Source organism: Sinohyriopsis cumingii, chromosome 18 (assembly GCF_028554795.1).
Source record: "Sinohyriopsis cumingii isolate HCF-2022 chromosome 18, ASM2855479v2, whole genome shotgun sequence".
Lineage (NCBI taxonomy): Eukaryota > Metazoa > Mollusca > Bivalvia > Unionida > Unionidae > Sinohyriopsis > Sinohyriopsis cumingii.
Window position 1 is genome coordinate 19,533,901 of NC_142978.1, and position 14,102 is coordinate 19,548,002.

The 14,102-nt window shown below is 33.4% G+C and overlaps 1 protein-coding gene across 1 annotated transcript in view; it reads left to right on the forward strand.

Moving 5' to 3' along the window:
* The first annotated feature begins 3,111 nt into the window (after positions 1–3,111).
* The window catches only part of LOC149776177 (uncharacterized), a 62,480-nt gene continuing 51,489 nt past the window's right edge, over positions 3,112–14,102 (forward strand). Inside the window, exons 1-3 of the mRNA XM_089942486.1 lie at positions 3,112–3,189; positions 12,062–12,209; positions 12,904–13,121. Of these exons, the coding sequence (XP_089798612.1) occupies positions 3,133–3,189; positions 12,062–12,209; positions 12,904–13,121 (423 nt within the window). The 5' untranslated portion in view covers positions 3,112–3,132. The remainder of the gene's footprint in view (positions 3,190–12,061; positions 12,210–12,903; positions 13,122–14,102) is intronic.

The following is a 14,102-nucleotide window of genomic DNA, read 5'->3' on the forward strand; positions in this document are numbered from 1 at the left end:
AACTCTTAGTAATGCTGTTTCCCATGACCAGATAGAATTAGTAATGCTGTTTCCCATGACCAGATAGAAAGAGAGAAGAAGAAGAAGTTCAAGCTCTCTTAAATGAGGTGTCAGTCATGACGGTTTTTATTACAGCTACATCTGGGGAATATGGCAAGCGGTGGTACGGGATTCTGTAACGATACAAGCCTCTTTGAAATTCCGACGAACGAACTAATTTTATTGAAATATTTAACATATAAAATTATATTCGAATATCAATCTACATAAACTTAAATTACGGATATAAGAGATACATATAAAACTGCAACATTCTTTCACTTACCAACATCATACATTTGTGTAATTTCTGCCTTTTATAATATAATACAGGAATATAAATATCTAATAAATTCATGATAGCTAAAGAATCTAAAATTCATTATTTCAGACTAATACCGCAATCATTTAATAGAAATATATTTTACTGATTTTAATCTAAAATGCCAACATATTAAATTCTATTATTTAAAGAGTATTTTATTCTTATTTAACTATTACTGAGTATTAAGTTTGTAACAAACGTCGTTACTTTTTTTTTACTATAATCAATAATATAAATACAAGTAAATATAAGTTCTTCAAGCAATTAAACTTTCCAATACATTGTATTAAAAAGAATAGTAAAGAAATATTAAAATAATCCAATGTTGCAACGTACCGATGTTAGATTAACATCTTAACACTAAAAATCCCTATGCTATATGTAAAGTGGCAAATTTTATGTCGATCTAACAAGAATACTTTAGTTGAGACCAGAGAACCATTAATCAGATTTATGGAGACAAGCGCGTATCATATCGCCATACTACCGTGTACGGTAATGTCCTTTCGTGGGAGAATTTTGTTCTTAATTAAACATTTGTTTATACAGCAGCCAGACGGACTATTACGGACAAGGAAACTTCATTTTCATGGTAAAGCTGTCACAGTTGAGAAATCGCAGAAACTCTGTTACTCAAACTACCAGGTCCAGCTGACCCTGACTTTGGCGCCTCTGGAAAAAGGCGGCAGAGATATTTGATTCTGATTGGTTACGTTAAATAAGGGGCGTGTTTCCCACACAAAATTGTCTAGTTTTTAAAATTGTCACATCGGGAATTCTAATCAGTCTAAGCTTTCCTACGTGAGAAACCAGAGTAGGCTCCGAGGATTTGCAAGAAATTCTCGTAAAAAAAAAGAACTGTTGTCCAAAGGGAACTATTGTCGAAAGGAACCGACGAAATAATTTGCCGATTAGAGGGAGGAACGTTGAAAGCAAAGGGAGAAAATAGCTCCTGAGACGTATGAGACGTGTTATCCTGAGACGTATGAGACGTATTATTCTGGGACGCATGATGTGATGTTATTCTGAGACGTATACTGAGAAGTATAGAGAGAAGTGCAGTGAGACGTATAATCCTGGGACGCAATCCTGCGACGTATTAATTTCTGAAACGTATTCTGAGAGTATCCTGAGACGGATGGTGGAAAGTATCATCCTGAGATCCAAGGGTCTGAACAGCTACAGAGGAAGCAAGACAAACTGAGGACGAGCAGGTTATGAAATCGTACAAGACGTTGACTTCGATTGTTCACTCGATCCTATGATGAACTATATCTATCAGTAAACAGATCGGCTATTTTATTTAAATCTATTTGCGTTTTCTTTGTATTTCGGTGAAAGTTAAATTTCTAAAAGCAGAGTACATTCCTGATGTAATGAATTTTCATAGTGTTTGTATGTAATTGATTGAATTGTTTGTTTACATGTACGGGGGCTCGTGTTGGTTTGTTCTATATACCTGCTCAGATCTCTATCTATTTCACCTATAAGTTTCACCACTTATATTTATATTTACTCGAACCGGGCAATAACATCGAGGGCGGTCAACCCCTAGATAACGAAAACCAAATACGGAGGGACAATTCTCCCCCCGTTTACAAGTTGACCAAATGCGGAGGGACAATTCTCCCCCCCCCCCAAATATACACTATATAAAAATTGTACACAGACGGTATCTTACCTGTAACGATACACTCCCCTTTGAGATTCCGACGAACGGACTAATTCGTCAAACAAAATTCCTCGCTTTTCATGCATAGTTTATTAGGACTCAACCAAATATGGTCATACGTCTAGTTCTTGAGCTACGCCAGAATCTCAAAGTGATACTTTATAGTTTCTTCAAGACTACCGTCTGAGTTTATGTACGTCTTTAGACAGACAATTTTGCCACATCAGCTTATTTACCCACTCAGAGGGAATTTTTGGAATTCGTTAGTTCAGCGACCTACACACCTTATCGAGTGTATATTTTTGTGCTGACTTTACGATACAAGGGAAATGTATAGTGCAAGAGAGTTTTGCATTTTTGCTCATAAGGGTGCAATCTTTATTAATTAAATAGTATATAATTGTAATACCGAAATAAATGAATTTAATCTCAATATATTTTAATAGAAAATTACTTTCAATATAATTTAACGAAAAATTACTTTAATACAATTTAGAGAAAATTTCAATCTTATTACTTTTACTAATAAAAAAGTTTGTCTTTCTACTACTACCACCACCACTACCACCACTACTACTACTACGAGTACTACTACTACTACTACTACTACTACTACTAATAATAATAATAGTAATAATGATAATAATAATAATAATAAATATAATAAACCGTTATGGCACATATTTCAGTAAAATCCTGGATATAAATCTAACAATTTATACATACTAATGAAACCCACTGATATTTGTCCAACGTTAAAAAACAAGTAATTTGATGGAAATCTTGTTAACCCACCCTTTAGTTCGAAAGCGGGATTCTCTTGTTTTAATGAGAGATTATAATCTGGAGACACAACAGTGCACGCTATTGCAGTTCAGCAATTTTAGAAAAAGAAAGGTTATTAAAGGTAGCTTTTTTAAGATGCATATTGAAGGCTGTGTGCTTCTTTGTCTTTGCTTATTTGTATATGACGTTTTAATATTAATGATTTCTCCCCGTCATTTGGAATGTTACGGAATATTTACTCCTATAGAACATTATCATTGGTTTTGAAGGATTCCGATTGACTTTCAAAATAGCGGGTAGTTCAACCGTGATGGCGGATTCAACTGCTGCATCGAAGGTTGACAGCAACAACGCGAAGAATGCAAACGTATGTCAATTTCAATGTAGAACTAGTTTGATAAGATGTAAAAATGGATTGAAACATTTGAGCGCCGGTCATGCACAAACCGAATATGTTTTTATACTCTGGTGATTAGCATCGAAATCATGTTATCCAAGTCTGTCCCCGAACGTTAGATTAAAATAATTTGTGTGCGAAACTCTCCTGGACTACCACTTTAGGGATTAATTACTGATATAGTTAGAAATAAGTCACAATCTCCCCACTCTCACTCGATCTCGATCGCAATCAAAATGCAAAGGACTTGTGAAATTATGATGCATGCATGCTGAATACTATTAGTCATACAGGTCGTTAGGCTTTCAGTACCGACTATTTCAGCAATGAGCGTCACTTGTTTGAAATTTGATCACACATACCTTTAAAAAGCGATTATTCACTTTATTTGGATCGTGATACTACATTTTAATTTGGAAGATCAAACTATTCACATAGAAATGTATAAGGCAAAATTAAATGTTAACGTACGTGGATATTTTTGGACGAGGTCGACCAAAAGCTGTGATCACTAGTACTGACAGTACAAACCCAGTTGAATGTCGTACGCTGTGAGGTCACAAAAATCTGTGTACTGAAATAAAAAGAATTTGTTGTACCCTGTTGTTTGCAGCGTTATACCCCACTTTTTAATTACCCATTTTAGAAAAACTCTAGTGGTTAGAGCGCCCTCCTTGGATGCGGTAGGTCGTGGGTTCGATCTCCGACCGAGTCATAGAAAAGACTTATAAAAATGGTACTTATAGCTGCCTTGCTTGGCGCTCAGCATTAAGAGGTTAGTGTTAGGACTGGTCGGCCTGGTATTGAAATAAAATGTGACCAAGTGGGACATGATGCTACATGTCTGGCATGATGCCCAGTGCTAGACATGACTATAAACTAGTGATAACAACGTAAACAGAGGGTGCTTCAGTTGGGCCGAGTGCCACCATATTTTTGTACAGATAGGATACCCCTCTTTACGGGGCTCTTTGATAGGATAATTTCATGAATAGTGGAAACATTTTATACGATAACCTATACAAAGGAGACCATTTGGCTTTTCTTTTAAACTACGTTATTGGTAAGAATTTGGTACAGCTCAGAATATTTCCATCAAAATCCTCAAAATGTGTGGATCATGGAGGATTTCATGCAGGAGAGGTTTTATTTATGTATCTAAATATAGAATGTGCCAAGAGTATTGTGGTACTTATCTTTGTTTAGTGGGAATAGGGTTGTATTATAACATACCCTCCGTCTCGTATTTAACCGGAAATGTGTCAGTTCTTTCTCTTGAGCATCTGGTAGAGTTAGCAACCACAGAGATTATGTTTTATCAATAAAGTACAACAAAATCTGAGAACACAAAATCACCTTATCAGTATAATAAATATACATATATTTATAGTATATTAAGGTGATTTATTGTAAGGTACTTTACTGACAAATTGTCAGACTCTTTCGATAGGAACTATATATTCAGTGAATATAAATATCATTGAAACCGCTTCCTGTAACCAGCAGTTTGTTTTTATTATTACGGCTACAAAATAGTATAAACCCTACTTGATACCTTTGGATATGAAATTAATGTTGTAGTAAAAATATGAAATTAATGAATTGGTAAAAAGATTTATACAAGTTCATACTTGTATCTTCACAGATGAGATGTAATTGTTTTCTGTTTGAACAATAAGACCCTCCACCCTGTAATAATTTAAAAGAAACTTTTGAAGTTTTTAAGGTTACTCATAGCTTAAGCTGTTGTACCATCCATACCCCCTGCATAAACGTCTTCATATGTCTGATTTTATTGTTATTTTACACTTTAAAAAATATGTTAATATTGTTATGACAAAAAATGCCAGCACAATCCAACTATGCAATAAAGCAACTACAAAATAAATAAATATAAATGAAAAGTATATACAGTATTGTATTTAACTTTCACAGGAAATATTAGAGTAAAATAAATATTTTATGTAAACTTTCAGTCATAAAACAATACTTTTAAATGAATTAGTCTAGACAAATTCTGATACAGGTAGGGATTTAAAAGGAATAAATACCTGGATTGTTTTGTTACATTGTCCCCTAAGATTTCTTTTGTAAAATAAGGAGGCAGATGTTACCAATTCCTTTTGTGTTTCACTTTCACATGAACAAAACATGAATAAAAACAAGCTTTACACATAATATAGCTTTGGGACTGGACATACACTCATATTTGTAAATTCTGAGTAATTAAAGCTGCAATTCTGAATTGGCTGAGGCACATTTACCCAAAATTTCCTTTTATATACCACATACATTCGTAAATTATGCCTCAAGAATAGTCTGGTTATATTCTTTAGTGATTGCTTCATTAATTAACCCCCAAAAACTTTCCATTGCTGATTTGTTTTCAATATATACACTGCACAAAAAAATGCTCACTTTTTGGAGAATTCTTTTTTTGCAGGCAATAAAATAAGTTGCTTGCACTTGCTATGAGCAAAAACCATGAAAAGTAGTACACTCTATTTTTATAATTTCTTAGTTCTAATGCTTTGACCTTCTCAAAAATGCCATTTATTAACCTGATATGAAATTTTAAATTTGGCCTGTTATCACTATGTAAATTGCCACAATGCAGACATCATAGCAATATGACTGAAAAATTGTTAAAGCGATACTGAAAATCCAAATCACTCGCAATTACCCATTTTAGTAATCTGGCCACCATTGTAAAACCAGTGCACACTTTGGAGATGGAAGTTTGATGCAAAATGAGATCATACAATATTGTTTTTAATGTATAGCATTGACATTAATAGTATAACTATCAATATTGTGATTGCTATAATTTTAATCAAGATATTGTAATTACATGTTATGATCTTATATGAAAATGATGTACTCTTTATGAAAAATGACTTATTTTAATGTAATTGCAGAATGGAATCATTGTAAATTATATTTTTTTTCTTTCTTATTTTTTCCAACTATTTACTGCTATTTTGCTGCAGTCTTGTTGCAGACATTAGTTTATTTGATAAAGGTCAAAAGAAGTCATCACTTTCAGTGCTGTTGCATATTTGAGTTGCAAACTGGAAAATTGACTTGTGAAATGAGGCATCGACAATTAATAGTTGCTGACTCTTAAGTTACTTAGTCAGGAAAATCATGAACTTTAAGGGGCCGTGAGTGGCCGAGTGGTCTAAAGCTCTCTCCATTACGGATCACTGCCATCTCACATCTGTCTGCATGGGTCAGAGTCTCGGATTCAGCTTATGTGGGTATGTGACAAAGCTTGCCAGTTGCTTCTCGTGGGTCAGTGGTTCTTTCCAGGGTTTTCCCGGGTTCTTCCTCCACAATTAATACTGGCCGCCATGTTGTTTAGCCTATCGTGTGCTGAAAAATGGCATTAAACCCCACAACAACAATGTGAACTTTAAAAAATATTTTCTTTATTTAAGTTTAAAATGATAAATATTTAGTTTTTCAGCCTTATTAAAAAATTAAATTCATAACACTAAATATAATTTTGGCATATGAATTAGAATCATATCTATTAAAGTGAGTATTGGTTTCCAAAATTAAATCGTTAAACAAAAAATGCTTTCAATTATTATTATTATTTTTATTAGAAATATAATGATGTGACCTTTCTTCAGATTGTATATAGATTTAGAGACTTGTCACTGTTAAAAAAAAATCAGATAGCCAGATGCTTCAGGCTCCTCTAATTTCAGATTGGACCTTATGTGAGGTGCCATTGAGCTTGTAGAAAATATATCATTTGCCTGAGAAAACACTGATGCGCTGATGAAATGTAGAAATTTATTTGGAACATTGATTAAAAATATGTCATCATTTGGTGGAGTTAAGATAAAAAGGAAAGCACAACTAAAAATGATTTCAACAAAACCATTTGAGTAAGTATTTGTATGGTCTTGTTTAATTGCTATTGCATTGTTGATGTTTCAAGGTGTACCTGGAAAAAAAACATGGCTTTATGTGAAATGTTTTGAGATCCTAATAATCACACAAGTCAATTTAGTACGATTTTGTTGTAATCATTTTATATTTTATGTGTATCTGCAATCGTAATGTGTGACAATATTAAAAAGGGACAATTTTTTGCATATGGAAAATGCAGGTTGTGGAATTTGAGTCAGAGCTTGTGATTTTTTTAAGTGAAAAGCCCTGGGCATGTAAAAAAAATATTTTTTTTTTAACACTGTGTGAATGTAAATGACACATGTAAAATGTTATCAAATTTTCTATCATCCTTAAATTCTAGAAAAGAACAACTTTAAAAATCACGGAACATTACTTAACTAATGTAAAAAAAATACACCATACTAGATATTAAAAAAGCCCCATACATTTTTATTTAGTACATTTTTGGCACAATTGGAATTGTCATGTACATGTACAATGGATGTGTAAAATATGTTTTTATTCCTACTATTTAATGCTGTTATACCTAACACTGAATGCAAGCAATAGTTCATTTAATTGTATAGCGCTGAAGGTCAGTGTTCATCACTTTCAGTATTATTGTATATTAATATTTGTAGCAAACTGGAATATTGGCATGAGAAATGAAGCGTTGTTGATTTTTAGTTTCTGATTTTCTTAAGTTAGTCAATCAATAAAATTGCAAACTTTAAAAAAATATTAGTGTTATATTTGTTGAACTTAAATATATTCCTTATTGTTCAAAAAAAGCCATTTCGTAATTTGAAATGGAATTTCAGCATACGAAGTGAAAGTTGATATGGGCTTGTACAAAACAAGATTCTGTCTTCCTAATGTGACAAACCGACATTGTTAGGTTCCAGTTATATAGCATACTTGCATTTGAAATGTATTATGTTTCGCTGTTTTTAATGGTTCCATGTCATCTGATCTGGTCAGCTGGATTTTTAGGCATATTGAATAAATTTAATATTATGCTGTTAAAAGAAATATTTAAAACCAAGTGCAAAATAAATCGTAATGAATTGTTTCTTATAATCATTCAAGAATCTGGGTGATATAAGAAGATAAATAACTCATGTTTAATCTGTGTACACAAGATGCTTGTGGCTTAGAATAGACTTTTCTGCATCAGTGAGATGTCTGATGCAATACATATTAATTCCAATTTCCAACAACGACATGGGGAATTTCTCTGATGCCTGGAATCCACCAGAGCCTTAAAACCAAACATAATCTGTGAACTATTCAAAAGGAATAAGACGCTGTCAAAATAAAGTAATACTTTGGTAACAGAATTCACTTGGAATTTCACCTTTTTAGAACTATATTTCTTTCCTAGTGACATCTCTCATTACTTTACAAACGTTAGTTATTTTAGCAAAGTATGGACAGGGATGGTCCTGGCTTTTAAAAAGCTGTCGCCAAAAAAATCGCCAACCTCAATATTTTGTCGCCAATTTTCAAAAAGTGTCGCCAGAACAAGTAGTGTACATTTTCCCAAGCGTTAATTTAGTTTATTAATGTAACAGGCAATGAAAATTACAAAAGATGGGTTAGTTAATTCTTTAATTACAACAAGCAGTAACAAAATGTTACAAAGTGTTACATGAAGATCCGTCGCAATTTTAGGGCTGCCCACTTGTTGAATGCAGTTTTAAAGTCTAATATGTTTTTCACATCTGTACATGCTGATTCTCATGAAATTCTAGAGATATGAGATGCAGAGTTTATTTCTGATGTCAGTTTTTATGAGGTTCATCTTACTGAATCCACGTTCACAGTCCACAGCACTGACAGGTGACACCAGTAGTCTATCAGCAGCCCCCCCCCGGCTAGCTTCACAAAGCTTGTAGTGAATTGCTTCCTAAATCGCAAGAATGATCACTGAATGCTGTATAAATTTTCTCGACAAGCAAAATGGGATCTCCATTCCCACGAATGAAACTTACACGAGTCAACACATGGCAACATTGGACCGTATATATAAGCATAAATTCACACCCAATTTAGAGATTCTTTCACTCTTGTATTTTGAGAAATAAATAATTGTTATTAATTATGCAAAACTGGTTGTTGGTTTTTTTTGGTGCTATTTCTTGTTTCGGAGTTTAAGTCTCAGCAGCCGTAACACGGATTGATGGCAAAAGGAAAAGATCAATGAGTAAAATGCTGCACTGACGACAGACATAATTGTGATTGAGATTTTTCCATTTGCTTTGTATTTATACACAGTAGTTGGTACTTCAGAGGTTATCAGTTTTCTATGAAGGTTCAGCAAAACTATTGTACTGGTATATGTAAAATAAAAAAAATAAAAAAAACCAACAGAAGATTTAGCCATTCAATTAATTGTATCTGTTCTATTCGCGTCTTCAGAAGTCGGTCAGTTGTAGGTATAGAGCGGTAGCATGATTGACTATCGCAGCATAGAGTACTCAGCCCAGATGTCAGCATAAGCAGATTATGATGTAACAATACACTGTAAAGATGGGGTCGTCAATACGAACAAAGGATCGTTTGTGTAACAGATTGATTCCAATGCATTGCTTAGTCAAGTTTGTGGCTTCCTTTCGTTCTCGCTTTTAATTTATCCAGTCCAAATCTATGATTATATGTACAAATTAAATAACCAAAAAGTCTGTCGCCAAAAAAATCACCAGATGGGATATTTTTGTCGCCAATAAGGAAAAAAAAATCGCATTTTGCGACATTGGCGAAGCCCAGGACGATCCCTGATGGATAATAAATGACAAAGATATATTACTTTTACTGCATACTCTTCTTTGCATGCTTTCAGACAGATGACTCCTTGTTGAAAAGATCATGTATTGTGTGACTCATTTTGGTGCATTTCACAGAAGTCTATTTCTTCTGATGACACCATTGTATATATGCACCAGTGAAAATAATATATAGCAGAGCAAAATTAATAGCACATACAAAGCTGATGTTACAGGAAAAATTGGATAAAGAAATTTTACTTGCCATTCCTAAAGCTTTTCTTATAATTATCTTAATCTTTATTTTTGAACAGATAAAAATAAAAGAATTAAATTGGGATGAATCATGTTAGCGTTATGATGAAAAAAATGACATTTAATATATGACTTTTTCCTGTACTTAATTGGCATTTTGATTTTTGAATATACAGAACCTCAATCAATGAATAAACCGTTTTTGGAAGTTTCAAACTGTTTTGCATCTTTCATAATTTAAGTTTAAAAAAATGTGAATAATTATAGAAAGAAGACATAGTGTTACAGGAGAAGGGTTATTTTTCATTTATTGTAATTCTTGTCATTGTCAAACCAATTTATAAATAATAATTTGGTCAAAATAACTTGATATCAAGATTCTCTTAAAGGTTGATTGAAAAAGTAAAATACTGTTACAGCAAAATTGCAGTTTTATCAGATAGAAAATCATACTTTTTTCATCAGCAAAAATATGACTTAATTATGAAGTGTATCCAAAAATTATGTTTCATGTAAATTATAATAACAAAGAACCACCTCAGAATATCAGTAATGGCAGAGCCACATAAAAATTTATAATGTTGTAACTTGTATACCATTCTATACTTTGTTACTGATGGACTTATTAGCTGTGAGTAATATGGCTAACACGTGTAATGGTGGGAAGTTGATTTGCCCCATCAGAATAACTAAAAAGGATTTTTATCAGGACTTGTAAATTGAAAAAAAGTTGAGAATTAATGACATGCTGTTTTTTCATGGTAGGTATCTTTGTTTCATTTCATGATGATTTTTTATGGATATTTATGTCTGCCTGACTTGATGTTGGTCGATGTAAACAATTGTGGTTGTGATATCTTCTGAGAGACATGTTCTCTCAAGGACTGGGGGTTTATGACACTGCGTCAAAATAGTGTTTGGGACGATACATGTAATCAACTGTGTTGCTCCTGTAATTTTTGAAGGAGTTCATTTGCGATACAGGACAAAGAGCAGCTATGGGAGCCATCATGTGCCACAGGTAAACAAATATGGTGTACTTAATTATAGAACAAACATACAGTAAGTAAAAATGTAAATTAGTTGAAAAGAAACTAGATGAAACAGATGTTTTAATTAAAATTAGGTAAATTTATCTACACCTCAAGACACTGAGGTGAAAATTCCATGAGCAAAAAACATGGATGTCATTCGCAATGCTGGACTCATTGAGCTATAGCTGCATTGTGTTGTTGTGGGTGCATTTGATCCAGTTCCAGCAATCTGACAATCGGTACTCATCTCTCTGCAGACCTAATTTCTCTAGCACTTGTAAGATGGATAACATTGGCACATCTGTGAGGCTGGATCTAGTGCTGATGAAATTAAGTGGATGAGGGTTCTTTTTCAGACTATAATTCAGACTGATCAACACTGGTTACATTATGAAACCCAGCCTCTAGATGAGTTACGTACAGACCCGGATCTGCTAGAGCATGAACATCATTGTTCTGGCCAGTAAATAGTGACCATGTTGTGTTCAGTTTTATAAAATTTAATAAAGTTTGCATATGATTTAAATATCTTAATCTATTTTTGACTTTATATTCCATGATTCACTATATAAATAACCTTTCTAAGAGTTGGTATTCATGTCTATTTGAATTTACCATTGCATTATTTTGTCTTGTATGATAAAATGTAAGTCAAGTCATGGACAGGACCAATAGCATTTTCAGGTTACTGGTCTTGTGGCTGTGCAGAATTTTTGGGGGGAGTTTCACACACTGTTCCCAACCACACCATTTCGCACTATGATGTATGTGCATGCAAAATGATGAATTTAGGAGTTTAATATTACAAAAATAATCAAAGAAAATTTTAAAAAGTGAGAAACAATTTTATGTTGAAAATATATGATTTCATTGTATTTTCAGGTTGGTCAGTCAGCAGAACAGAATGCATTTGTTACTCCTGTAAAGAAGAAGAAAAGGAACCTCAAAGCGATTCAATCTCGACCAAAGTCTGACATTAATTTGTCAAAGGGCAAGCTCAAGTCCATCTCCACGCCTAAGAATTACAGCTGTAAGAATTATCGTATTTCACTGAATATCATAAGAATATAGTCCAATGACTTAAAGTTCTTTATGTTATGACCCCAAAAGATCACATTGGAATCCATTTTTCCACAGATGATCCATTGAATCAATACAAAATGTTAAATTAAGGTTGTGTTTTTCCCCCCAAAAAATAAAGGTCAGCTTTTGTTTGTTTTGTCTACCTTACATGTCAGCCGTCTTGTTTTTGTTATTCATCAAATATATGGTGAAAGAGCTGAATTTAAAATCACATAATCTAAGCCAACTTAGGATTGCCATAGCCCCCTCCCTCCCAAGAAATCCCAAAAAAGTTCTAAAGAAATGGAAGAGCTTGATTACCATGAAAATATGATGAATTTAATAGAAAAATAAGGATTGGTTAGATATTATCATAAAGGCATTTCAACTTAAGGGCTTATAAGGTCAGACCTGTGTGATCTGTGTTTCAAGTGTGTTGTTTTTTTTTAAGGGGCTACCTTATCAGTCTTCAGTTGTTTGTTTCATTCAAAGCTGACATAGTTTTGCTGCATGTTATTTATTTCAGACATTGGATGAATGTGGTCAAATGAAGGTATTAAATATTACAAGAGGATAATGACATGAATATCATTGTACAGTGCTGGTGGGTTACATAGTCAGGTTTTTAAAGTTTGTAATCTATTAACATTGTTCCCTTTCAGTTCTAAATGTATCTGTGCAGAAGCAAACTCTTCGAGCCAACAACAGAGTTTTGGCCCAGTCTTTGGCCAAGTCTCGAGAGGAATTGCGTGCTGCAAACAACAGGATATTTCAGCTGCATCGGGAACAGCAAGACATTTTGCAGGAGAACAATCGCCTTCATCGTGTGGCTGGGCTTAAGGATGAAGAAATTGAGACAGAAGTGCAAAAAAGACTGCAGGTTTGAACTCTCTTGTATTGCTTGTAGATCCAGCAAAATACATAGGATAATACAGTAAATCATACAATTTTGGTCAATTCAGCAAGCAAACTTTTTTTTAAAGATTTTTTACTCACCAAAATGATTTGATGAAAACTGGGATTTAAATCAGGGGCTTCCAACCTTTTTTGGGCTGGGGGCAAAATAAAAAATGCTTAAGGTTGCAGGTCACATGTGCAAGAACAGTTTTATACATATTAATTTTAATGCATATTTTCATAAGGACGGGTTACATGCGGCCAGTGGGCCACGGGTTGGACGTGCCTGATTTTATTTCTGATGACTACACTGATATATGGTTCTGAAAGTTTTTAACATATTGGTATGTGCCATATCGTAAGTAATGTGTTATGTAAAAGATACAAATTATAGCAGTGTTCTGCCTTAAACAAAAGCCTGTGTTGGTCCCCTTTCAGCTTCATGCTGACTCTTAGGTTATTAATATCCCTTCTTAGTCCTACTATGCCTTTAAAACTCATGCCTGGACCCCATTTTTACAAAACATTTTAATTTTTCCCCTGTAATTGAGATCTTTTAATTATTATTATTTATTATTATTATTATTATTATTATTATTATCATTATTATTCAAATGGCAACAATGAAGTTTAATTTCATTAATACATTTCCTGTCACTATTGCATTGCTTTGCTGTTCTGGATGGAAATTACCCTCATCCACTTAAGAAAATTCCATCTTCCATTTGATGGAAAGTTCCAGAAAGAACTTGATAGAACACATACACAGTCTGCCCCATACATCAGATATATGTGCATTATTTGTCCTAATTTTAGTGGGTGCCATTTGGGTTCAGAAAATTTGCCTTTTCGTAACTTTTCCTATTGGCATCAAATTTGTATCAATAACTGAATCATTTTGGTATGTTTCTTGATTTCTGGGATTGGTATCGTCTTCCCATCTGTATCTGAAATTTTTTGTGAC